Genomic DNA, 27,744 nt, shown 5'->3' on the forward strand with positions numbered 1-27,744 from the left:
AGTAGGTTTGGGGACTAGAGAGTCAGCAGAGGAGGACCCTTGCTGCATCTCCAGACACTGGACTACTCCTCATTTGCTCTTAGTAAGATTCTAGTTAGCTGAGCAGGCTTGGGAGGGGGTACGGCAAGTCATTGGCTAGGATCATGAAGTTCGTACAAGCCCTGGAAAATGTAGACAGCCCATTTTGCTTGCCTCCAAAGCCTGTGTTGGGACTTGAAATAGCTCAGTGAGTGAAGGTGTTTACTGCCAAGCCTGATGATGACCTGAGTTCAATCCTCAGAACCCACATAGTAGGGGAGCATCAACTCAGCCTGACTTGCACGTGCATACCTGTTGTGCAGCGTTGGTTACCATGCAGAAAGCTCATGAGGCATGAGCCACAACAAAACCCAGTATCAGAGCTTTATTGGTGGGGGTGGGGAACAGAAGAACCAGGTCTGGGGAAGAAGCACGTGCAGAGAGCAGAGAGAGAGAGAGAGAGAGAGAGAGAGAGAGAGAGAGAGAGAGAGAGAGAGAGAGAGAGAGAGAGGAGGAGGAGAGAACAGAGTAGAGAAGGGGGCAGTTTGTGTCTAGCTTTGTTTGTTTGTTTGTTTTGTTTTGTTTTGTTTTGTTTTGTTTTTGTTTTTTTTTTTGAGACAGGGTTTCTCCGTGTAGCTTTGCGCCTCTCCTGGAACTCACTTGGTAGCCCAAGCTGGCCTCGAACTCACAGAGATCCGCCTGACTCTGCCTCCCGAGTGCTGGGATTAAAGGCATGCGCCACCGCCGCCCGGCGTGTCTAGCTTTTTTTTTTTTTTTTTTTTTTTTTAAAGATTTTATTTATTTATTATGTACACAGTGTTCTGTCTGCATGTATGACTGCAGGCCAGAAGAGGGCACCAGATCTCATTACAGATGGTTGTGAGCCACCATGTGGTTGCTGGGAATTGAACTCAGGACCTTTGGAAGATCAGTCAGTACTCTTAACCTCTGAGCCATCTCTCCAGCCCCGTGTCTAGCTTTTTAAAGGATTCCTGTGAACACGCACTGGTGGGCTTACAGAGCTACACCACGCATGCGCAGATTGTGTGACCACACCACGTGCACACATAATCACCAGCGCACACTGATGGCTTTAGATGCAAGACCCCTTACTTAGAGGCTGAACTGTGCATGTGTGGCCATGCAGCTGAAGTGGGTGCAGAATCTTAATAATACCTACTGTGTATATGCATGCACACACTTAAAATATACAAGTAAATACAGTGATAAAGGAGCTTTGTTTGTTTACTTGTTTGTTTTGAGACCATATCTCTCTATATAGCCCTGGTTGTCCTAGAGCTCTCTGTATGTAGACCAGGTTGGCCTCAAACTCAACAGAAATTCACCTGCCTCTGCCTCCCCAGTACTGAAATTAAAGGTGTGTGCCACCGTGTGCAGCCTAAAATAATTTTTGTTTGTTTGTGTGTGTGTGTGTGTGTGTGTGTGTGTGTTGAGACAAGACTTTCTCTGTGTAGCCCTGGCCATCCTGGAACTTGCTTTGTAGACCAGGCTGGCCTTGAACTCAGAGATCCACCTGCCTCTGCTTCCTGAGTGCTGGGACTAAAAGCGGGCACTGCCACCACCGTGCTTTGAAGTAGTTTTCTAAGTTTACGTTTCTGGAGAAAACTCCCATGTACCTACATCTACCTCCCTAAACTTGGGCAAAGAAGTTGATTCCTCTCTTTTATCAGTGCTGAGGATGAACCCAGGGCTTCAGCACAGTTAGGTAAGCACTCTACCAACTGAGCCGGATCTCCAAATTAACCTAATGCCAAGTATGCGAGACCAGAAGTGCTTCAGGTTTTAGATGATTTCCTCCGATTTTGGGATATTTGCATATGCAAATGAGCTGTCTTGAAATAAGACACAAATATAAACACAAAATTCATTGCATCTCTACCTCATACGCATGGCTTGAAGATAATTTATTATTTTGGAGGGTTATGTATATGGAGGAACTTGCAGGGACAATTCTCTCCTCTACCTCCTTGGGTCAGGCTGTCAGGCTTTGATTGCCAGCAAAAGTCTTCGCACACTTAGCCGTCTTGCAGGGCCATTCGAAGGTAATCTTGGGCAGTCATTTTTTTCTTGTTTTTGTACACACCTGTGTTGAGTGTGACCCATCACGACAGGCCAGGTGTGAAATTGTCCACTTGCCACATCTTGGTAGTTTTGAATTTTAGGGCAGTTTGTGTTTCAGATTTGGAGCTTAGGGGTGTTTGGTCTGTAGAATCCAGTAGAAGCAAGCCATTTAAAAAAACTAACTTATCAAGCTAAGTGTGAGAGCCCACACCTGTGATTGCAGGAGGCTGAGGCAGGAGGATTACCTCAAATTTGAGGCTAGACAGGGAAATACAGTAAAAGAAAAATCAATGATGTGCCTGGTGATGCAGACTTGCCTTTCCAGCATCTAAGAGATGGAGGCTGGGGGTTCAGAAGTTCAAGGTCACAAACCACACCTGAGATCCCAGTACTTGGAGGATGGTGGCAGGAGGGTAAGGTGTCTTCCACTACATAGGGAGTTGGAGGGCAGCCTGGGCTACGTGAGGGGAGGGGAGAAAAAAGAGTAGGGAGAGAGGAAGAAGGGAGAAAAAACTTCGAAGCCATCTTCAAGCCTTTTTCTTTTCTTTTTTTTTTTTGCTTTCACTTTGAAGTTACTTAAAATTACAGAGTTTAAAGGGATTGTGTGGAGTTCTCCCTGCTCTATTATCAACTTTATTATTTTTTTTAAATTTTAGAGTTTATTTTTAATTCTGTGTGTATGAGTGTCTTACACACAGTGTATATCTGTGCACCACCTTTGTGCCTGGTGCCTGTAAAGGTCCAAAGGCAGCATCAGATCTCTTAGAACTGGAGTTATAGATAGATGTGACCTGCATGTGGGTGCTGGAAACTGAACCTGGGTCCTCAGGAGAAGCAGCCAGTGCTTTTAACTGCTGAGCCATGACTCCAACTCCCAACCTTAATTTTTTTTAACATTTATTTATTTAATGTGTGTGCCTGTGCATGTGCCATGACACACCTATGAAGTTCAAAGGACAACTTGCAGAAGTCAGTTCTCTCCTTCTCCATGCGAGTTCCAGGGATCAAACTCAGGTCACAAGGCTTTGTGGCAAGCCCCCTTATCTGCTGAGACATCTTGCTGGCCCTCTACCTTATTTCTTTGAGATAGAATCTCTCACTAAACATACAGCTAACTAATTAGCTAGAATGGCCAGCCAGAGGGCTTCAAGGATCCACCCCTCCACCTCCCCAGTGCTCAGTGTTGCTGAAACGGGGTTTCCTGCAGCTGAAAGTTTTCCTGTGTCCTGCCCAGTCCACAGCCGCTCAGACCCAAGTAAACACACAAGAGGCTTATATTAATTAAAACTGCTTGGCTATTAGCTCAGGCCTACCACTGACTAGCTCTTACACTTAAACTCAGCCCATTTCTGTTAATTTATATTGCCACGTGTTTCGTGGCTTTACCTGTGTGCCATTACATGCTTCTCCCTGGATGGTGGGCTGGCGTCTACTCACTCAGCATTCCTCTTCCCAGAATTCTCCTTGTCTGCTTATCCTGCCTATACTTCCTGCCTGGCTACTGACCAATCAGCGTTTTATTAAACCAGTGTACAAAAGCGTTATCCCACAGCAGTTTCTCTGTGTAGCCCTGGCTGTCTTGGAACTAACTCTGTAGACTAGGCTGGCCTTGAACTCAGAGATCCGCCTGCCTCTGCTTCCTGAGTTGCTGGGATTAAAAGTGTGCCACCACACCCAGCTTTTATGTGGGCACTGGGGATCCACATCAAGTCATGCTTGAACAGCCAGACTCATTAAACCATTTCTCCAACCACTGTTTAAACTTATTTTATTTCATGCTATCGACAGAGAAGTGTGGGCTGGATGGTAGAATTCATATCCAGCCTGTACAGGGCCCAGGCTTCAATCCCTGATACTGCAAAAGACAAGAAAAAAACCAAGTCAGGGAACTTGGGTTTCCAAGAGGTGGGGGTGGCACTCTTCAGGACCGTTGGTGGTATTTCCTAAGGGCCATTTCTTACCGAACCAGAGTCTTTATAGGTGGGGAGCTTGTTTACATTCCCAACGCTGCAGTACCAACAACACTGGGCAGCCAGCTGGTTTCTGCCCAAGAATGTTCCAATTTTTTTTTCAATTCCTTCTCAGATGAGTCACCTGTAGCCATTTGCCTTAGTTACTTCTTATCTTTATTAAGCAAGAGTACATCTGTGGGTAGTAGACCTTAAGAGACCTGCAGGGTGTGGTGGCACATACCTGTCATCTCAGTGCTAGAGAGATTGAGGCAAGAGAATCCAGGGTTCAAGGGAAGCCTAGGCTACACAATAATACTCTTGTCGCAAAACAAAAATAGGGGCTGGTGAGATGGCTCAGAGAGTAAAGGCACCTGCCGTCAAACCTAATGACCTGAGTTTGATCCCTGGAACCAACCTGGTGGAAAGAACCAAGTCCCTTCAGTTGTCCCGAATCTGGGCGCACACTAAATAAACAAGCTGAGTGTGATGTCACACACCTTTAGTCCCCCCCGAACTCAGGAGACAGACATAGGCGGATCTCTGGGTTTGAGGTCAGCCTGGTCTACGTAGCTAGGAGGCTGTCTCTGAATGGACGCATGAGTGAAACCATACATGCTGTACAGTGAGCATTTGCTGTTGATTGGATCTTGGATGCCCGTACAGTCCATGTGTTGACCGTGTCCCCAGCCTTTGGTGCTGCTGGAAAGGAGTGGAATTCTTGAGGGATAGAACAGATGAAGAGGAGGAAGTTAGGTCACTGTGGCTTGCCACTGAAAGAGCTATTTATTGGGGCCCAGACCCTTCTCTCTGCTAACTAGCTGCCATGAGGTAAGAGGCCTTGGCTGCCACACACTTGCCATGATATCCCATGTCACCGTAGAGCCGAGCAAGCGTGAAACTGGGAGATGAAGTAGACCTACCCCCTTTTAAACTGATTTTCTCAAGTATTTTGTAACAACAACATGAAACCCTTGAGCATAATTTTGGAATTCAAGCATAATTTAGAAAAATGCTTTATTAGAATGAGTGGTGTGGCTTAGAGGTTCTGTTAGAACCCACCAATGAGCGGTTTGGAGGCGTGGCTCAGTGGGAGAGCATCAGTCTAGATCCACCAGTGAGGGGCTGGGGGCGTGGCTCAGTGGGAGCGCGTCTAGAACCCACCAGTGAGGGGCTGGGGGCGTGGCTCAGTGGGAGAGCATCAGTCTAGAACCCACCAATGAGATTTGGAGGCGTGGCTCAGCCCTTGCCTAGTCTTCCTAGGCTGTGAGTGTGACTCAGCAGTATTCTTGTCACTACCGTAAAACTTTGAAGTTAAAGTTATTAAGAACAATAAGGGCAGGCTGGGATAGAGCTTTAGTGTTAAAGCATTTGTTAACGTTGGTGAGGCCCTGGGATCTGTGCACAGAAAAATGCAAAAAGAAATGATTTTCCTTTTTTAAAGCAGGATAGGGCTGGAGAGATGGCTCTGTGGTTAGGAGCATATACTGTCCTTGCAGATGACCGAGTCAAGTTCCCAGCACCTATGATTGGAAGCTCACAACTGCCTGGAACTCCAACTCCAGGCGATCCCCACATGCCTCTGCAGGCACCAGCATTTGACATATACATACCCACACTTTCATACACATACACATAATAAAAATCAGGGCTGGAGAGATGGCTCAATGGTTAAGAGCACTGACTATTCTTGCAGAGGAGCTGAGTTCAAGTCCCAGCACCCACATGGCAGCTCACAACTGTCTGTAACTCCAAGATCTGACACAACACCCTCACACAGTCTATATACATGCAGCAAAACACCAATGCAACTCCAAGATCTGACACAACACCCTCACACAGTCTATATACATGCAGCAAAACACCAATGCAAATAAAATAAAAATAAATAAATTATAAAAAAAAATCTCTTTAAAGAGTTTGCGTAGGCAGTAGGCAAGACTGAATCAACAAGAAGAGATCTGGCCACCTGCATCCAGCCTTTCTACCTGTTTCTCTTTACCCCACATCTGTGCATCACAGAAATGCTGGTTGGGGAAACCAACATGACTTATTAGATCAACAAGTTTGTTGGGGGGGTCGGGTTGGCCAGCCAGGGTGCCATGTGTTCAAGGGACTGTGGGCTGTTTACAGCATCAGCAACTGTATTAGTGTTGAAGTGCTTTGTGGGGCTGAGCGAATGGCATTCTCCTATTCCTTTTTATCCGGCCGGGACCCTTAGCCTGTGGGACACTGCTGCCCGTGGTCAGGGCCAGTGCTCCACACTTAGCTAGTCCACTCAGGAGGCAGACACATCTTGGCTTGCTGGTTTGGGTGCTTCTCCTGACAATCACATTAACAATCAGGATTAGCCTGGACAAGGGCTGGGGCTGCTGAGGGGCAGGGAGAGCACTTGCCGAACAAGCTAAGGACCTGTGTTTAAGTCCACAGCACCCATGGAGAAAGCCAGGTGTGGCTGAGTGCACACTCTTACAGTACCAGTACTTTGCAGGGTGGGGACAGGAGGATTGCTGCGGTTTTGTGGGCCCTGGCCTAGCTCCAGGTTCATTGACAGACTCTGTCTCAGCAGATGTCCTCCTGTGGTCTTTTCCTGCACACACAGGCACACATGAACACATACCACACACATACATATCCCTCACATGCACACACTAGATAATAAAATAATGACTAAACAGCATAACATTAAATAAAAGTGAAAATCCAAGTTAGGTTAAGATAATAAAACAGAAGAAAAGCCCTTACCTAACATGCCAAAGGCCCTGTGTTCAGTCCTTAGCAGAGAAATTTAAAGTCCACCACAGATAATAACCCTTGAGGTAGCAGTGGTCCTTAAAATATAGACAGGTATACCTGGATGCCTGCAGCCCCCACCAATGTCCTTCAGCTCAGGGACATGATGGACTGTGTGCTGGCCCTGAGAGGCTGGTGCCATATAGGAGAGCTTCCTTTGTCTTCTTTAAGGTCAGGGTCCTTGTGATAACATCCGGTTTTCAGCATTGTGCTGGGGCTGGCTTGCAAACGAGGCAGGAAGGGCCTGGTTACATAGCTCAGCAATCAGGGTATGTACCACCAAGCCTGACTCCCTGAGTTCAACCCCTTCCATGTGACAGAAACGACTCCTGCACGTTGTCTTCTGACCTCCACACAGCACAGTGGCATGTGTCCACTCCCACAAAGTAGATTTCAAAGTGTAATAAGAAAAAAAAAATTAAAGAAAGCAGAGCTGTTAAGAGCTAAGCTCACTTACTACTCTGTCAGAGAGCCCAGGTTTGGTTATCAGCACCTATGGCGCAGCCCACAACCAGCTCCAGGCACCAGGCATGCATGTGATGTACATACACACATACAGGCAAACAACCATACTCATAGAATAAAAGGGAATACTGAGAGACTCCAGGCTTTGATTATCTATGCTCTGTTCCTTACCTGACACTCAAGTAGAGAAAGGCTTTCAGACATCGTTCCAGATGTCTTCTTTCATGTGTTAATCTTGAAGTCACTTTCTCTAGTTCTTATTTCCAAGTCCGCACCATGCTCAGAAGAAATCTGCTAACAGCAGCTTGCCAGCAGGCCACCCTAAAAGGCCTTGTCATGGGCCAAGTGACCAGGGACGGCCCTAGAGCCCATTCATCAGTAGAAGGCAGACAATGATTGCTTGGGCTTGAGGGTGCAAGAAGAGGCAATATCTGCCCCATGGTCACCCCAGCCTGGGAGCTCATGCTTCTGACATAGTGAGGCCCACATAGTTTTGAGGAAGTCCCAGAAAAACACCAGAAAAATTAGAAAAAAAAAATTAGAACGCTTATCTCTTGTCACGATGTTGCCACTAGGTTGAGATCAGCCTGGACTACACAGTGAGATCCAGTCAATGAGATAAAATGCAGACAGTGGAATCTCCAGAGTGGGAAATCATTTCATAGGTACTAAGGTTGGGTCCAGGTTCCCCACAGTGGGAGGAGCAGATGTCCTCAGCACTCTACAGTGCTTAGTAGATGTCTACAGAATAAATACTGAAGGTCTGCAGCCCAGCGCCTCATCAGCAGCCATAACTGTGTGACCACAGAGTGGCCTATGCTCAGAATGCTTCCTGAACCCAGATAACTGATTGAGAGGCAGGCAAGACTAAAATAGGAAGACTCAGCTGTCTGAGCATGAGTCGGGAGGGGCTGTCATACACCAGCTCACCTTCTCTGGGAACTGCCTGGCTCTTAGCCCCTTTGGCCAGAGCTCCTACTAACGATCTTCCCCCAAAAGAACCCAAAGCATAGTATTTCACGAGGCTGGGGTTGCAGCTCAGGGGGTACAGGAAGCCAAGTGCCACCACATACCTGTCACCCCAGCACTTGAGAGGTGGAGGTAGGAAGATCCCAAGTTTAAGGTTATCCTGACTGCATAGTGAGATTGAGGCTAGACTGTGCTGCTATCTGAGGAGGTAAAAAGGGAATCAATTCAGCACTTTGGGTGCCTGTCTATCACGTATCTATAAATAGCTACATGTTACTCAGTGATGGGGATATGTTCTGAGAAATGAATTAGACTAATACACTGTCAGTTCATCACCATGTGAGCACCATGGTGTGTGCTTACATAAACTAAGATGGCTGCAGTGTCACTAGATATCTGTGGAGCCACTGTCTGGGATACTGTTACTGACTAAATCATCATCACACAGGGGTGGACCACACATGACATCAGATCTATTTCTGTGTAATAAGCAGCTTTGCAGCTCTTGCTTACAGTGATGTGTATGGCTTCCTGGCACTCAGTGTTAACGTGGAGGGCAGGCCACAGACACATTGACTGTGTGAAGTGGTCTTCATGGGGTGGAAGTCTTGGCTCATTCATGCCTGTAACCCTAGCCCTGGGCAGGGGGTGGCAGCAGGGCAAGAGGCAGCCATCCATCTGCAAGTTTAAGACCAGCCTGTACTACATAGCAACACCTTATCTCAAACCACAAAATGGGCCAGCAAGATGGCTCAGTGGATAAAGGTGCTTGCCACCAAGTTTGATGGCCTGAGTTTGAGCCCTGGGACCCACATAGTGGAAAGACAGACCTGATTCCTGCACGTTGTCCTCTGAACACAATGTGTGAATGTCACACTCACAAAACAGAAGAGTGCTTTGAGTCCTCTCCCCACGTCCCATTTCCAACTCCTGGTTTGGAGGCAGCGCCTTGGCTTGGCATCTTCTGTAGCTTTCAGTAAAGCCTTGCTTTGCTCTCACCCAGCCTCAGTTAAAGCAGGACTTTGGGCAGGGACTAGGCATCCCTAGTAGATGTGATCACTCAGTACCTGTGAAGTCGCCCAACTGCCCAGTGTGATTGGCTCAGCATGCCCATCATCCCAGCACTCGAGGAGGCTGAAGGAAGACGGTCATGGATTTGAAGCCAGCCTCAGCCATGTAGTAGACCATGTCCTCAAAGGTGGGTGGATGGATGGACGGGCGGACGGATGGACTGATGGATGGACAGATAAGATAGACAGATAAAAATAAACAAGCCCATGCTGAGATGTGGCTTAGTGGTATAATGCTTGCCAGAGGTCCTTGGTCTAATTCCCAACACAGCAAAAATTACAGGAAAAAATATGTAAAATACCATCGTGAAGTCCCCAGTGAATACAGTAGAGTCCCATTAGCTTGGAGCTCGCAGTCCGCTTGTCTCTGTGCTACCACACCTTACCTTCTTACTGGCGTTCTGGACATCGAACCCGGGTCCTCGTGCTTGCATAGGAAGCACTTTGCCACTGTAACTACTTACCTAGCCCCCTTCTTAGATGTTTTAAACCTTTGTTTGGTGAGTTTTTTAGACAGGATCTGTTTAGCCCAGGCTGGCCTCAAACTCCATATATAGTGAAGATCATCTTGAGCTATGATCTTGCCTCAACCTCCTTACCTTATTTATTTCAATTTGGATTTTTTTTTTAACCCTTTGAAACAAAGTCTCACTAAGTTGCCCAGGCTGTCCTTGAACTTGCAGTTCTCATACCTCAGCCTCCTGAGTAGCTAGGGTGACAGGACTGTATTACTAGGTACAACTACAACTTAAAAAATTTATTATATTATTTGTGTGGGGGAGGGGGGCATTTGTGCCACAGCCCACATGTGGAGGTCAGAGGGCAATCTGTATGAGTCACTTCTCTCCTGCTGTGTGGGTCCCCAGGATTGAGGCCGGTAGTCAGGCCTGGCATTAGGTTCCTTTACCCACTGAGCCTCTCACCAGCCCCACAGATTTTTTTTTTAATGTTGTTTATTGAGTTTGGTGTGTGGTTTGGGGGAGCATACACATTTTGTTGCAATTACTGAGGGTATAGTTGGCTCTTGGAGGAACTGGTCCCAGTACTCTCTCCCTGGACACTCGAGTTCCTTAGATGTCACAGTGTAGTATTTATTCACGTAGGTTCTACACAGATCCTCCTACAGACCGCATTAGCATTCTTGTGTGTGCACACAAAGGCTAAGTTCAGCATCTTGTTGAAAGGTCTCAGATGCAGGTCCAAGAAGGACACTGAGATGGAATGTTGTGTGTAAGAAGGTTATTAGAAGAGTTATTAATTAGAGTTATTAACAGACAGCAGCATGGTACGGTCTCTTAGGAGAGACTGCATGGTGGAGGCTTTGGGAGGAAATTGGTTCCCCTCTCTGCTTTCCCCATAGCAGAAGTGGAGTCTCATACCTTTCTGAGGGGGAGGTTTTCAGCCCCAGCCTGCAACAGGAGCTCCGATTCCCTGGGAAGGGACAGGGAAGGGGTACGATGCTGAACGTGTGGCCACCAATACCCACTTTGATGTAAACTCACTTCCCCAGGTGAGAAACCCCAGCACAGTGAAGTCTGTTAGCCAGCAGTTCACAGACAGTATCTCTGGGGGTGCCCATGGGTGTCAGAGAGAGGAAAAGCTGCCTCGGGCAGATACTGTGGCCTGAGCAGCAGTCTGGGCCATTCTTACTCAGGTGCCTTCCTCAGTCTCCCCAGACTCTCCTGTAGATTTTCTTCTGTAGCTGATGTCTAACCCCTGATACAATGTGAATGCCACATGCATAGTTGTTACAACGTATTGGGGTTGGTGACCAGAATAAAGGTCACACAGGACTGGCACAGAAACAGGTCTCTGGTCAAGCATGAGGCCCTGAGTTCCAATCCCTGGTACCTGTGGGAAAAGCCAGATGCAGTAGAACACATCTTTAATCCCAGCACTCCCACAGTGAAGTGGGAGGTAGAGACAGGAGGATCACCCTGAAGCTTGAAGGCCAGTATGCCGTATACACACACACACACACACACACACACACACACACACACACACACACACACAAATAAAAATAAAAATATAAACCTTAAAAAATTAAATACATTTCCCCCCAAAATTAAAAAAAAAGTTAAAGAAGCAGTCTGCCCCCAGTATTTTCCATCCCAAATCCCTAGTCTGCGGCTGCACAGTCTGCAGACATGGACGGTGACTGTGCTAGGTTAGGGAGAATAGCCCTTCTGACTCATACTTACCTTCCAAGCTACAAGATGTCCTTTTAATTTTGCTGTGTCCCCTGAGGTGTGGCGCTAAGCAGCTTGTCCCTCCCACCAGTGTACTTTATTCTTTTTCATGTTGTCTTGCTCTGCACATGAGAACGAGGCAGGGCAGAGAAATCAATGAGTCCCCACTCCCATCGATCCAGTCGCTCCGCAGGCGGCAGAGACGGCAGGAACTGTGAATTGCAAACTTCACTTTGCATCCGATTTTGCTCTTAATTGTCTCTTGAACACTTGAGCTAGCGCAAACCAACACCTGCTAGAACTCTCCAGAGCCAGGGAGCACTTTCAGCCTGTAACAGGAATCTTCCCCAAAGAGCAGGTGACAGAACAGGACATCAGAGCTGCTTCTGTGTGGAGGGACCAGCTCTGTGGACACTTCCATTCCAGGGCCCAGCTTCCTTGGAGAGATGTTAATGGTCAGAGTGACATGAGAGGCATCAGAAGGGCTGGCGAGATTACTGAGACCTACAGAGTGGAGGAGATAAGTGTTCCATAATTGCTGCTTTAAGATGTACATTGCCAGAGCTGAGAGTGTGTCAGTGGAAGGTACTTGCCCAGCCACACTGGACTTCCGTCCCAGCACCAGCATGGCCTTTTCCTCCCCACAGAACAGAAAGAGGAGTTGATAGTTTTGTCGATTTTTCTTTCTTTTTCATTTACATTTTTATTGTATTTATTTCTTGTGGGGAGGTGGTGCACATGCCATATTGGGCATGTGGAGGTCAGAGGACAACTTGCAAGAGTCGGTTCTCCCTCCACCATGTGGATCCTGGGAATCAGACTCAGGCCCTTGGGGTTGGCTGCAGGCACCTTACCTGCTGAGCCTGCTCTGGGGCTTGTTTTTATGTTTTATGTTTGTATGTTTGTTTGTGGCAGTTTTTGCACTGTAGCCCAGACTGGCCTTAAACTTGTGGCAATCCTCCTGCCTCACCCTCCCAAGTGCTAACATTACAGATATGAGCCATCATGCTTCATTTCAAAAATTGGTAATTCTGGAATCTGTGTTCACTTAGATTATACATTAAAGTCAAAAACTGATGAAGACCACTAGATATTTCATACTGGACTTCCTTTGAAAGTAGTATCTACAAGGAATAAACTATTTGATTGCATAGGGCGTGCATGTATGTAGGCCAGAGGCTACCCAGTGTCCTGCTCTATCACTAGCCACCATATTCTCTTGGCAGGGTCTCCCACTGAACCTGGAGCTAGGCTGGCGGCCCCCAGAGATCTCTTGTCTCTACCTCCTGCAGCACCAGGATTGCAAGCACGTGTGTGACCACACCCAGCATTTTATATGGTTCTTTAGATCCAAACTCAGGTTTTCCTGCTTCCACAGCAGGGACTTTTACCCACTAAGCTGACTCTGTCTCCTCGATTTGGGTTTTGTTTTGCTTTTTTATTTTTGTAGATCCTCACAGGGTTGGGTGTGATTCAGCAGGTGTGCCCAAAGACTGTTCAGTCTCCATGACCCTCGTAGTAGAATGAGAGAGCTGACTCCCTCAAGCTGTCCACACGAGTTCTGTCTGCCCCCACTACCAAACACAGAAACCACACACAAAACACAAATGTGAGAGAACGTTTTCCTAAAGAAAAATGTAGCCAGAAATGACAGCACACACCTTAATCCCGTTTACCCAGGAGGAAGAGGCAAACATAGCTGTGAGTTTAAGGCCAGCCTGGTCTTCATAGTGAATTTCTAGCTAACCAAGGCTATATAGTGAGAACCAAACCCCTCCCATCTCAGAGAGAGAGAGGGGAGGGGGTAAGAAAAAATTAGAGATAGTCTCTTGTAGCCAAGCTAGCCTTGCTACTAGCTATGTAGATAAAGATAACTTTAAATTCCTGATTCTCCTGCCTCTGTCTCCCAAGTTCCAAGATTACTGTGTGCACCCCCTGTAGATGGGGCTGAGCCTCATGCATGCTATGTAATCAGTTGACAACATGAACTGGGTCTCCATCCTTGGAGAAATTGTGAGTGGCAGAGTCATAAGGTGGCCATAGCTGCACAGTAGGTCCTGAGAGCCTGGCCCTCACAGCACAGGCTGTTTGCTCCTGTAAATTCTGTGGGTGAGATCCGTGACATGTGTCATGCAAACCCAAGGCCTCCATCTTGTTCAGGAAACTGCTGTTAAGTACAAAAAACTCAAACAGGGTTTAAAAAATCATCTTGAAGCTTATGGTTCAGCAGTTAAGAGCACTGGTTGCTCTTCTAGATGACCCAGGTTCAATTCCTAGCACTCACATGGTGGTTCATAGCCATCTCCAGTCCCATGGGATCTGATGCTGTCTTCTGGCCTCTTTGGGTACCAGGCATGCACATAGTACACAGGCAAAACATCCATACACATATGTTTGAAAAAAGAAAAAGAAAATAAAAAATCCTCATGGCCAGTGAGCTGGCTCAGCGGGTAAAGGTCACAACAGCTCTCCAGGGCCCACCTGGTAGAAGGAAAGATCTAACTCCCATCGCTTGTCACCTGACCTCCTCACGCATGTGCACAGACACACACTAAATACAAATTGTAAGTCGCCGGGCGGTGGTGGCACACGCCTTTAATCCCAGCACTCGGGAGGCAGAGCCAGGTGGATCTCTGTGAGTTCGAGGCCAACCTGGGCTACCAAGTGAGTTCCAGGAAAAGGCGCAAAGCTGCACAGAGAAACCCTGTCTCGAAAAACCAAAAAAAAAAAAAAAAAAAAAAACAAATTGTAAGTCATCTTGAAAACAGCCTGTTGTCTCTTCCAGAGAACGAGTGGGTTTTCTTATCCCCTGTGTACAAAGATCTTTTTCCATTTCACTGTTGGCTCCACCTCCTCTCCGGGTCCCTTGCAGAAACAGCTTTGTGTCATACAAGTGCTCCAGCCACCAGGTGCCTGGCAGATCAATCCCAGCTCTTGGCAGGGATGGCGGACAGTGCTAATTGAGCTCCAGAGTGACAAATTTCCCCTCCCAGTGCTGGAGATCAAGCCCAGGACTTTATGAATACTCGGCAAGCACCCTGTAGGTCCACATCAGTTCTTTTCGCCTTTTGAGAAGGAGTCTCCAGTTTGCTCTTTAGCTCGTGATGACCTTGAACTCATGATCCACTTTCCTCCACCTCAGTGGGGGTGAATTACAGGCAATTGCCACCATGTTGGGTTACTCAATGGTGAGGATTGAACTAGGGCTTCTTGCATGCTAGGCAAGCATTATACCAATGAGCAACATCCTCAGCCCCCAAATTGCCTTTTATGGCTTCACAGATAGTGTGGGGCAGCAGCAGGCTAAATTTCCATGTGTGGCCAGGTTCAAGCCCCACCCACTGCCCTTCCTTCCCACCATGGCTATCTTCTTTAGGAAAGCAGGCACTGGGAGGTATTCTCCTGTCTCAAAGCCAAGAGCAGAATGACGAATGCAGAGGGAATGGTGATCTTCAAATCAGAAAGATGGCGTCTTCCACACAGCTGTGTGTGTGTTTGCCTAGCAGTTTTATTGAGGCACAGTTCACATAGCTACCACCCCAGTCGCTCAGGTAAGTATGTTTTACAGTGACCATAATCAATTAGAACTCCCAAAGGAGGGTTGGGAATATACTGCAATCGGTAGAACACTTCCTTAGCATCCACCAAGCCCTGGATTCCATCCCCAGCAGCACAAACTGATCCCAGCACTGGGGAGGTGGAGGCAGGAGGATCAGTGAGTTTCAAGGTCAGCCTCAGCTACATAGCAAGTTTGATACCACCCTGTTCAAGATCAGAAGGAAATGTAACTTCCCAAAGAAAATTCCATACTCACTAACTAGTCCATTCCCAGTTACGCTCCTGTCCCTCGCCCAGCTCCCAGCAGCTATTACATCTCCTTTCTTCCTCGATGGACCTTGCCCAGCCTGGACATTTCCTATCAGTGGATTCATGCAGACAGCTGTCTTTGGGGTTTGATTTCTAAATATTTGTTTTCATTATTTGTTATGTTGGTGTGGGGAAGTGTGCACCATTACACATGTGTAGGGAGCGGAGAAAACTGTGGGGAGTTTATTCTCTCCATCCACTTCTTTGTCAAAGCAGGGTTTCTCCTGCTTCTGCCTCTCTGCTTCGTACTTCAAGCTAGCTGGACTGCAGGCTTCCGCCTCCCATCCTGCTATAGGATTGTGGAAATTACAAACACATTACAGCAATACTTTTGTTGAAGATTTATTTTAAATCATGTGAAAGTGTGAGGATGTGTGTACATGCATTTGTGTGCCTGAGGAGGCTAGAGGTCTCCAGATGCCCTGGAGCTGGAATTAGGATAGTTGTGAGCTACCCAGTGTGGGTGCTGGGAACCAAATTCAGGTCCTTTGCAAGATGAGTACATGCTCTTGAGCACTGGGCTGTCTCCAGCCCCAGGTTCAGCTTGTTTTATACTCTGGTTGTCAGGCTTACGCATCACTCACTTTTCCCCACTGAGCCTTTTTGCTGGACCTGACCTGGACCTGACTTCCCTCTAGAGCCCGGCTGTGTTTCTTCAATAGCTGGGTAATATTTCCATAGCTACATTGGACCATGCTGGGGTCATCCACTGAACAGTAGGTTGGTAGATGATTGAGAACTTTCCATTACTGACTCCCACAAACTGCATTGCTATGAACAGTCCCTATTTTGTTGTTTTAACACACATATCCAAGAGTATGGTTACAGCATTTGTGTGTGTGTGTGTGTGTGTGTGTGTGTGTGTGTGTGTGTGTGTCTGGTAGATGCATACATCTGTGTGTGTGTGTGTGTGTGTGTGTTACCTATGTTTGTGCATGCAGAAGCCAAAAGTCAACATCCAGTGCCTTCCTCAATCCCTTTCCACCTCATTTTTTTTAAAGATTTATTTATTTTTATCTTATGTGTATGAGTGTTCGCTTCTATGTCTGTATGTGTACCATTTACATACAGGAGCCTATGGAGGCCAGAAGAAGGTGTCAGATTCTCTGGAACTAGAGTTATAGATGGTTTTGTCTGTGTATGAGATGTGCTCGGTGCCTATGGAGGCCAGAAGTAGGCATCAGACCCCCTTAGAGCTGGAGTTATGGATGGCTGTTACCTATCATTTGGGTGAGAGAATCTAACCTGGGTTCTCTGGAAGAGCAGCTGGTCTTTTGACTGCTCTCCAGCCCCTCCATTGTGATTTTGAGATCCAGTCTCTCCCTAAACTTGAAGCTTATTGTTTTGCTTAGCCTAGCTGGCCAGCAAGCTCTTGCTGTCTTCACAAAGCAACATGGGTGTCTTAGGGTTTTCATTGCTGTGAAGAGACACTCTAGTAAAGGAAACATTTAGTTGAGGGGCTCGCTTACAGTTCCAGAGGTTCAGTCCATCATCATCATGGCAGGGAGCATGGTGGCATGCAGGCAGATGTGGTGCTGGAGCTGACAGTCCTTACATCTTGACTCAGAGGCAGCAGGAAGTCAGCTGATAGTCACACTGAGGAAAGTGTGCCACAAAGCCCACCCCCACAATGACACACTTCCTCCAACAAGGCCACACTTCCCAATAGTGCCACTCCCCTTTAGGGGCCATTTTCTTTCAAATCACCACAGTGAATTTCAGGGATGCATGGTGTAGTGATATATTGTGTACCCTAATGAAATTTGCCTGAAGATCAAAGAACAGAACAAGCCATTAGATTAAACATAGAAGCCAGGCAGTCGTGGCACACACCTTTAATCCTAGCACGCACTGGGGAGGCAGAAATCTGTCTGGATCTCTGTGAGTTCAAAGCCACCGTGGACTACATGAGATTGACTCAGTCTAGGAGAGAAACAGAACCCAGGCAGTGGCAGCACACACCTTTAATCCCAGTACTTGGGAATCACGCACCTTTAATGGCTGGGCAGAGAAAAGTATATAAGGTGTGAGGAGACAGGAACTAAAGGCTTTTCAGGCTGAGGAGTCCTAGAGGTAAGACGTGACAGTGGCTTGTTCCTTTGTCTCTCTGATGTTCAGGCAATTTTATTAGGGTACACAGTATATCACCACACATGGCTTCCACAAGAATGCTGGTAATTTGCACTCAGTTCTCTTGCTTTCACAGCAAGTGCTCTTACCCCACTGTGCCATTTCCCAAACAAGTTTACACTTTCCAAAGCACCACACAGCTTCCGTTCCACGTTATCTGTCTAGAGGAAGGGAGCCCGAGACCCATGGCTTCACATGTCCCTACAGGCAGACCTCCATGCCCATGAGCCCCTGGTGTGTGAAGGGTGGCTTGGACCTGTCTGAATAAGGATGATAAGACACCCAAACACGAAGGGACGGCCACGAAGGAAGTGTGGCTCACGGTTGTCTAGAAGCAGGCAGCACAGCACTGCATGCGGGGCCCACTGGGGTACCCTGGTTAGTCGAAGGCAGAGGGCGTGAAGGGGAAATGTAGACAGAATCTTCAAGGGTGGCTTCTGCTGGAAGGAACGAGAATGGGTAGGGTTCAGATTGATAGGTGCCAATCATCTCAGCAGCCTTACGCCCTTACAGCAGCCGTTCTCAATCTGTGGATCGAGACCCCTTTGGGGGTCAAATGACCCTTTCACAGGGGTCGCCTAAGACCATTGGAAAACACAGATGGTTACATTACAATCCATAACAGTAGCAAAATTACAGTTATGAAGTAGCAAGGAAAATAATTTTATGGTTGGGGTCACCACAACATGAGGAATTATTAAAGGGTCACAGCACTAGGAGGGTTGAGAACCACTGCCTTACAGCCTTGTACCTGCCTGGCTTTGGGATGATAGAGCAGATGGAATTTGGCCTATGTAGAGAACAGCTGGGAAAGAAGGTGCATGGGAACCAGGCTGTAATGGTGTCACTTAACTGAAAGGCTGAAGCAGGGGGATTGCCTTGAGTTCGAAGCCAACATGGAGTTTCAAGTCAGCCAGGACTACAGAGTGAAACCCCATGTTAATGACTACTCTCATTGTTATCCATACACCCGACAGAAACAACTTAGAGGAGGGAGGTATCTTTGTTTCTGTTGCTGTGGTAAGCATCTTAGGGGAGAAAGGGTTAGATTCAGCTTACAATTCAAGGTTGCATTCCATCGCTGTATCCTGGGAAGTCAAGGCGGAACTCCACACAGCTAGTCATATCACATCTGTAGTCAAGAGTGAAGAGAAATGAGTTGCAGGCAGACCCCCTGGCTGGCTGTGCTCTTACACAGGTCAGGATCCCTGCCTAGGGAATAGTATTGTTCGCATTAGGCTGGACCTTCCTGCGTCAATTAACTTAATTAAGATGATCCCCCACAGACACAGGTCAACCCAGTGTAGAAATTCCTCATTGAGACTCTTCCCTCGAAACTGTAGGTTTTGTTGAGTGGAGGATTAAAGCCAAGTATCACGGAGGAGTTTGTTGTGGCTGAAGGAGCAGCAAGAGTATGAGGTAGGTTTTAGTGTGTGTGGATGATCCGTAGCCACATAGACCCTGTCTGTGGGTGTTGACTATGAATTGACTGCTTTCCATATGAGACAGAGATGGAGATCTTTATATTTTTAAGTTTACATTTATTTATTGACTTATTTATTTGTGGGCACACATGCCATGCAACAGCATGCTGTGGAAGTCAAAGGACACATTTCAATAGTTGGTTCTTATTCCACCATGTGGGTCTCAGGGATCAAACTCAGGTCACCTTGCTCTGCAGCAAATGCCTTTGCTCAGTGAGCATCTCATGGCTACATATGAATCTTTTATTGTCTCTAGGGATTGGCTAGCCTTGGCATTTAAGAGGGATGGTCCCATCAGGATTCGTAAATCCCAAAGCATGAAAAACCTAGAATAAGCTAGATGGTGGTGGTGCACACCTTTGATCCCAGCACTCAGGAGGCAGGGGTGGTGGACCTCTGTGAGTTAGAGGCCAGCCTGGTCTCCAGAGTGAGTTCTAAGACAGTTGGGCTACATAAAGAAACCTCGTCTCAAAAAAACAGAGCCGGGCGGTGGTGGCACATGCCTTTAATCCCAGCACTCGGGAGGCAGAGGCAGGTGGATCTCTGTGAGTTTGAGGCCAGCCTGGTCTACAAAGTGAGTTCCAGGAAAGGCGCAAAACTACACAGAGAAACCCTGTCTCAAAAACCGAACAAACAAACAAACAAAAAAACAGAGAGAAAATCATAATTCATATACCTGTTTAGGGCAGAGCTCCTGGCTCATGATGTTCTTCCATGGCTACAAACAATACCGAGAGAGTCAGTTTGGACCCATCCACCATAAGACACAAACACTTGGGGCTGGAGAGCTAGCTCAGAGGTTTAGAGCAGCGACTGCTCTTGAGAGGACCAGGGTTTGGTTCTCAGCACCCATATGTTGGCTCACAACCTTCTTTAACTCCAGTTTCAGAGGGTCTGATAGCCTCTTCTGGCCTCTACAGATACCAGGCATGAACTTGGTACATGATGCACACACAATATGCACACACTAATATGCATTTTTAAAAATACATTTTAAAAACACAAACACTTCACGTTGCTTTTTAAATCATACAAAGAGCATTTAAGCATGCTACAATACTTTCAACATTGCTGATAGTTGTTGTTTGGGGGGCTGTTTGTGACAGGGTCTCACTATGTAGTCCTGGCTGGCCGAGAATTTGCTGTGTCAACCAGGCTGGTCTTGAACTCAGATCTACGTGCCTCTGCTTTCTAAGTGCTGGGATTAAAGGCATGTGCCACCACACTGTGCCCATGCTAGTGTTTGTTTTAATGTCTTGGTTTGCAGTACTGCTGCACTGGGGAAACTGAGGTTTCCTTTTGGGTCCATAGACTCATTAGTAAAAGGATTTTAAAATGGACTTGGAAGGGAGATCAAAGACAATTTATTTTTAGAAAAATAGGGGCCGAAGAGATGGCTCTGGTTTAGACTGTGTACTTCTCTTGGAGAGGACCTGAGTTCAGTTCCCAGTACACAGTGATGCAGCGCTCAATGTCCTGTAACTCCAGCTCCAGGGCAATGCTCTCTTCTGGCTGCCTTAGGTACCCCCCCCCACACACACACACACACAATCATCAGATCTTTAGAGTTTGAGGGGAAAACTACAGAGCAGATGAACCATAAACCTTGGCAGTTGACCCGAGGAAGAGGATGGAGAAGAGGAATAGAGAACACCTTTCCTTTTGCAATGGAGGTCAGCAAGTCACGGCATGGTAGAGGGAGGTGGAGGGCGTTAGAGAAAAACTGAAAAGGCCCAGAGCAACAGGGAAAGCATGCTTGGACTTTTGGCTGGTATCCCAAGGAAAAGGAACAAAACAGAAAATGGTTAACTTTTCTGAGGACTCACAACCCTGCCAGCAGCTGCACGGAGGAGGGGCTCCCTGAAGGGATGAGCACACTATCTCATTAAGGAGACAATTAGCCTTTATTCTGGAGCATGAGCTCTGGCCAGGTGAGTGACAGGCAGAGCTGGATTAAGTCTTGAAAGAAGATAATAGTTTGTGATGTTTTGGGTGGCTTAGAATGCCAGGTCTCCTCTCAGGGCCAGAGGAAGAACTTAGATTCTATCCTATTTTGAACAGGCAGAAGTAGCTTTATCTTAATAGGGCTTTGATTTAAAAATTAAGAAGGAGTTTCCCTTTCTGGTGTTACCAGGGAAATAAGAGGTGGAATTCATCCTCAATGACCTCCAAGGTGACTGTTAATTCTTGTAACAAACAGCTAGGCATCAAACCAGGGCCTTGGACATACCAGGTAAGCACTCTACCATCAAGCTATAACCCTAGCCTTTGGTTTTAGAGTTTTTATTATTATTATTATTATTTGTTTGTTTAGATGGTTTTAATGTTTTTAAGTGGTGGAGGGGAAGATTGTACAACTTGTGTCGGGCATGGTGGAGGTAGAGGGAGGCAGATCTCTGTGAGTTCAAGGCTAGCCTGGTCTACAGAGTGAGTTCCAGGACAGGTAGGTCTGTTACACAGAGAAACCCTGTCTTGAAAAACAAACAAACAAAGTAAAAAGAGGGCAACTTGCAGGAGTTGGCTCTCTCCTACTATGTGGGTTCAGGGGACTGAGGGGACCAAATTCAGGTCATCAGGCAAAGGGTCTTTGTCCACTGAGTTCTCTCACTAGCCCTTGTTAGCTTGTGTACTTTATGTGTGTATATGTGTGTGCACGGGTACACAGGTACATGCTGGTGTATGTATAGATGTGTGTGTGCTCACGTGTACAGGTACATGGTGGTGTTCAAGGAAGCCAGAAGAATGTTTCAGATCTCTTGAAACTGGAATTACAGGTGGTTGTGAACTGCCATGTGGGTGCTGGGAACTGAACCTGGATCTTCTGCAAGAACAGCAAGCACTCTTAACCCGTCACTAGCCATCTCTCCAAGCCCTTTGGCTTTTTGTTTTTGTTTTTGCGACAGGCTGGCTTTAAACTCGTGATCCTCTGGTCTCATCCTCCCCAGTGTTCAGATTACAGGTGTTTGTCCCCCCAAGGCCCACCATAAACAATACTTATTAAAATTCTTTGGAGCTGACCATTCCTAGATGGTGTTTATACTTTCTCTTTTCTGAACAGCATAAAAGCAGAATCTGTTCAACTTTGGGTCAGACCTTAGTTCACAGGAACAGCTAGCCATGATAAGGCCCCAGCAGAGGCTGCCATTCAGGTTTCTCCCATATTTGCGTGTTTAAATCATCATTGCCTGGGTGGGGTTTGGTATGGTGTACGAATAGCAGGAAATGCCTGCCCTGACCTGAGCCACTTCAATTATTATTTTTTATTTGTAAATGGGTATTTGTGTGTGGATGGCATCTAAGTGGGCATCATTCACCATAATAATAACAATTGTTAGACATTTATTAACATGAGACATCAGAACATCTGAGGCAGGGTGGGTAATATCCCCACCATGCTGGGCTGTTGTAAATATTGAATGGTAGATCACTTGCCTACTATATATGAATCCCTGGGTTCTGTGTCCAGCATCCAGTAAAAGGTATGCTGGTGCACAGCTGTGATCCCGGCACTTGGGAGATGGAGGCAGGACTTTCAGAAATACAAAGTTGTACTCAGCTACCTAACTAGTTCCAGGCCAGCCAGGGCTACACAGAGAAATAAAGAATAAATAAACTTTTTAAGAATTAAGAATAAATTTTAATTGAAAATGTTTGTAACAGATAGTAATCCATACCTTAATTTATAAGCTTCCTCCATGGTCCTGTCAGAGAATTTCCAACATATTCTTAGTCTGTTTGTTGTTGCTTTAACAAAATACTGGTAACTGAGGGAGGCGGGGCGTGTGAGTTATCTGGCCAGTGGATTTGGAGGCCGAGAAATTGAGACTACAGCAGCACCCAGCAAAGGTCTTCCTGCTGTCTTAACACATGGAACCAGTCCTGAGGGGGTGGGGGCATGGCTCAGAAGTAGAATGTCTGCCCAGAATTCCCCAGTGAGGGGCTGGGCTGAGGGTGCTTGGAGAGAGGTGGAATGCTCACCTAGAATCTTCCAGTGAGGGATTAGGGTGTGGTTCAGTAGTACAGCGCCTGCCTAGCATGTATGCTGTCTTGGATTCCATTCCCAGCATTGCTTTTTCCCGCCACCAGTTTTCAGTCAGTGGGAAACATTTCCATTTCCATCAGTGGGTACATGTATCCTCCTGTCTAGATCCTAAAAGTAAGCAGCTGGAGTAAATAACAGTTCAGAACTCTGAACAGAATAAGGAGCCTCAGGTGTACTCTGATGATTCTACCCCAGGGCTGATGAGACGGCCAGCTAAATCAGCATCATGCCTCCAGGTCTGTGGGTCTCGGTGTTATCCTGACATCCAATCTCAGATTAATTATCATCCTGTGTGTAGTGTCTGCGCCAAACACGCCAAGTGCACAGCTCCTGGTGGTAGATGATTTGCCGTGAACACAAGCTGTCCTCTGTTGTCGCCCCCTGCAAAGAGCAAGCAGAGTGAGGGAGAGTAGATCCTTTTTTTTTTTTTAATTGTTTTACCCAAAGAAAATTCTGTGCCGTTTCCACACCAAACACTCACAGTGGGAACCAATTTCCAGCATACCAGCCCCACTGCTCCAGCCAATACAGCAAGGGAAGACGCAGCTTTGTTTTCTAGAAGGATCCCACCCAAGGCATCAAAACCAGCACAGCACAGCCTGGGTGCAGCACCAGGTTGCCAGCATGGGGACCACACATTCCAAGGGTGGTGACAGGCGGGGGGCACTCCCTGGCCGCCCTGAGCTGCCTTTCTACGGCTCCCTCCCTAGGAAATGGAGCGAGAATGTCTTCTTGGATAATGAGCTATTGACTTCCAAGATCCTGTCGGTGCTGAAGCCCCAGGCGCAGGCGGAGCGAGGCTTCAGGACAGGTGACCTCCGCTACCCTGCCCACTTTCTCAGCACCAACTCTGTGTTTGCCTCTGTTGCAGCCTCCCTGAAGGAGCACCCTCGGACCACGCTCCTGTCTGATGGCAGCAGCCCAGCTCCTTCCAGGAATGTCGGCATGACCGTCTCTCAGAAAGGGGGTCCCCAGCCAACACCGAGCCCAGCCGGTTCTGGGGTACGACCTGGGTAAGCTGGGGGGAGTTCCCTCCTGCTAGCATGTACACTCACAGGGGGTGGGAAAAGAAACTCCTTTACTTAATGTCCTGTGGTTGATCACCCATTAACACATGCTTTCTGAATCCATGCTTTTAAAGTTTATCATCTCCATCATCATCATCTCATCAGAGCTTTGTCTTACAGTCCAGGCCGGCCTGGAACCCACAGTGTAGCTAAAGATGACCTCAAACTTTTTTTTTAAGATTGCGTTTACTTAGTTTGTGCATGTATGGGAGCATGTGGAGGTCAGAGGACAGCTTTCAGGAGTTGGTTCTCTCCTTCGACTGTGTGAGACCCAGGGATTGAACTCAGGTCATCGGGTCTTGTTGACAAGCACCTTTACCAGATGAACCATCTCACTGGCCCAGTACATATATTTTCTTTTTGTAATGCTAACGTATCCCTGATTATGTTCAGCCACAGGTAGAGGCAGTTTGTCTAACGTCCTGGGTTGACATCCCTAAACAGGGTCTTTTCCTGTCCCCGACACATACTGACGACTTTATAGCTCAGTGTGTATGCCTCATGTGGCTTCACAGGATGTCAAGATGGTCCTGTCACTATAGGACCAGCAGCACTGAGTAAGCCGTGGCATAGCATTATGGTCATGTTCACTGGTGAGTCTCTGGGGAAAGGAGCTGATTTTCTTTTCCTGCTTCACATTGCTGTGAGGCTGTGTCTCTCTTAAGTCCTTAGGAGGAACCCTGCGGTCGCCAGTAAAGGAAGTGCACGTTACGCACTCCTGCACAGACGTACTGAGACAGCTTACTGTGTCATCAGAGGTTGAGCAAGCACTCTGCCGCTGAGCCACACCCCCAGCTGCTGGAATATTTTTACGTTTCCAGGAAAGTGTGAGCAAGCAGCAGAATCTCCAGACTCTTCGACAGCCTCCCCATAGACACACAGCTGCCTTTATTGTGGGACCAGTACAGCACATTTTTACAGTTGAACCAATAGCTGATACACGGAACCAGCCTAACCCAAATCCACACTTCAGTTGGAAATCTAGACTTTTCCCCTAATGCGGTCTCTCTGAGGACTCACCTAGAATTCCAAATTATGTCTCTCTGATTCTTTCCCTTCTCTCCTCCCCCTCCTCCTCCTCCTCCTCCCTCCTCAATGAGGGTGGGATCCATAGCCTTGAGCGTCCTAAGCAAGCACTCAAACTTTGAACTATATCCCTAGCCCAGTAGTCTCCTAATTTTTCATGATGATATGTGACAAGTTAAAGTGTTCTTCTCCAGTCATCTAATCAGGAGAAACATCTGACATATTCCAAGGAATACATGACTATTTAATCCACATTTGTTGGTTGTTTTTTTTTTTTGGGGGGGGGCAGGGTTCTTTGTGTTGTATGTGTGTGTGTCTGTGTCTGTGTAAATATGTGTGTGTGCACATTGCACTGTGTACATGTGGAGGTCCAAAGACAGCATTGTGGAGTCAGTTCTCTCCATGTGAGTCCCAGGGATTGAACTCGGGTAGTCAGACTTAGAAGCATCTTTACCCATAGAGCTACTTCACTGGCCCTAATTTCTTTTGGTTTTTTGAGACAGGGTTTCTCTGTGTAGTTTTGGTGCCTGTCCTGCATCTCACTCTATAGACCAGGCTGACCTCGAACCCACAGAGATCCGCCTGGCTCTGCCTCCTGAATGCTGGGATTAAAGACGTGTGCCACCACCGCCCATCTCTAATTTCTTTTTGTGAAATAAACATTACAATCATTTCCACTTAGACCAATCACTGGAGACATGGATGAAGCCGACTCCGTGTTTTTAAAATTGAAGCAGACGGCCGATGACTCTCTGTCACTCACATCCTCGAATGCTGAGTCTGTTTTCATAGAAGGTATGGTCAATCCTCTGTGTTCTCCCAGGGATGCCACCTGGTTCCCATCTCTACAGGGAAAGGCCAGAGGCTTCAGCATGCTCGTGAAGGGAACAGGAAGTGGTAAGCACCAGCCTTATCAACAACCTTCTGTCTTTCCCCCAGATCCTTACATTGCCTCCCTGAGGTGTGAGATTGAATCCGATGCCCATGAGTTTGAGGCTGAGTCCTGGAGCCTCTCTGTGGATTTAGCATATGCCAAGAAACAAAAGAAGGAGGTGGTGAAGAGACAAGATGTCCTGTATGGTAAGGTGCCGGATGCCTGTGCCGCCACGCCAGCCCTCTCTGTAACTCTTCTCTTCCCATTCTTTTGTAAAAATGCATGTGAGTGCGTGCGTGCGTGCGTGTGTGCGTGCGTGCGTGTGTGCCTGCCTGTGTGGCAGGGCTCCACGTGGAGGCTAGACTACAACTTAGGAGAGTCAGTTCTCTCTGCCGTATAGGACACAGAGATCCAATGCAGGTCATCAGGCTTGGCAGCAAACGTCTTTGTCCACAGAGCCATCTTACCAGCCCTGTTTTGTTTTGTTTTTGAGATAGTCTCATAGCCTCAGACTCACCATGTCACCTCAGATAACCTTGAACTTCCTCCGCCTCTGTGCTTGGGATTACAGACATGCACCATCCCACCTGGTTTCTGCGGGGCTGGGAATGAACCCAGGCCCTGGTGCATGCTAAGCAAGCACTCGACCAACTGTGCTACATCCCACCTCCATTATTTTTTATTTCTTTCTTTCCCTAATTCCACCTAAGAGTCTGAGCTACTTAGCCGGCCTCTCCGGAGACCCTGTAATCTGCCCCACCCGCCACTCCCCGGGGACAGCCCTACCTGTTGTACCAGGGAGGGCTTTGTTAACACAGGTCCCTGAAAACTAGCCTGGCTAAGTGCCCAGGGCTGACTCATTCTGACCTCGTTGGTGACTGTCTCCTTCTGTTTGGGCTGCTAGGACAGAATGCCATCAGCAGGTTGGTGTTTAAACAGAAGTTTATTGCCCACTGAGTTCTAGAGACTGAGAAGTCCAAGATGGGTGCAGATTGAGAATTTGGTGAAAACCAGCTTCCTGGTCTTAGAAGGCACCTCCCTGCCCTGCCTTCAAATCATTTGAGGAGCAGAAACCTCTTTCGTGTGTGTATTAACTTCAAATCCAAAGCACCTGCTGGCCACTGGTGGCATCTCTAACCTCCTTTGATTTATTATTTTTTTTTTTTACTGATTTTTAATTTGAGGATTTCATACCTGAATACACTGTGTTTATATAATTTTCATTCCTTCCTCTCCCTCCAACTCCTCCTGTGCTCCACAGACCACCTGCTCTCAAATTCATGACCTCTTCTCATATACATACATTTATGAATGTATATATCACGTACTATATATGTGTGTGTGTATGTGTTCTACGGAGTCCAGTTAGCATTGCCCCTGTGTACATGTATTTAGGGCTGACCCCGTAGGATTGGGATCTTAGCCCTGGCATGGGGGAGGGGCTGAAATGGCTCTCCCTCCTTCAGGAACCATTGTCTACTTGTAGGCCTTCATCTAGGAGTGGAGCCCTGTGACGCATGCCTCCACCTGTGTTGGTATGTGGTCTTTCAGACCTTGTGCAGGTAGCCCTATTGTTGAGATTTCACGGGTGTAGCATCCCTGTTCTGTCCAGAAGACCATCATGCGACAGTTGGCCTGGTCCTCAGGCTCTCATAGCCCTTCTGCCTCTTCCACAGCGTCCCCTGGGCCGTGTGTGCACAACATGTGAAGTCACCA

The 27,744-nt window shown here is 47.2% G+C and overlaps 1 protein-coding gene across 2 annotated transcripts in view; it reads left to right on the forward strand.

The window, feature by feature from the left end:
- Nucleotides 1-27,744, forward strand: part of LOC131898408 (rho guanine nucleotide exchange factor 18) — a 67,214-nt gene that overhangs the window by 14,038 nt on the left and 25,432 nt on the right. Inside the window, exons 2-4 of one of the 2 annotated variants that reach the window (XM_059249554.1) lie at nt 23,933-24,074; nt 25,837-25,949; nt 26,094-26,234. In XM_059249554.1, the coding sequence (XP_059105537.1) occupies nt 24,007-24,074; nt 25,837-25,949; nt 26,094-26,234 (322 nt within the window). In that variant the 5' untranslated portion in view covers nt 23,933-24,006. Of the gene's footprint in view, nt 1-23,685; nt 24,075-25,836; nt 25,950-26,093; nt 26,235-27,744 lie in introns of those variants that run through there. The other variant, XM_059249553.1, reaches the window with a different exon arrangement.

This window comes from Peromyscus eremicus, chromosome 23, assembly GCF_949786415.1.
Source record: "Peromyscus eremicus chromosome 23, PerEre_H2_v1, whole genome shotgun sequence".
Lineage (NCBI taxonomy): Eukaryota > Metazoa > Chordata > Mammalia > Rodentia > Cricetidae > Peromyscus > Peromyscus eremicus.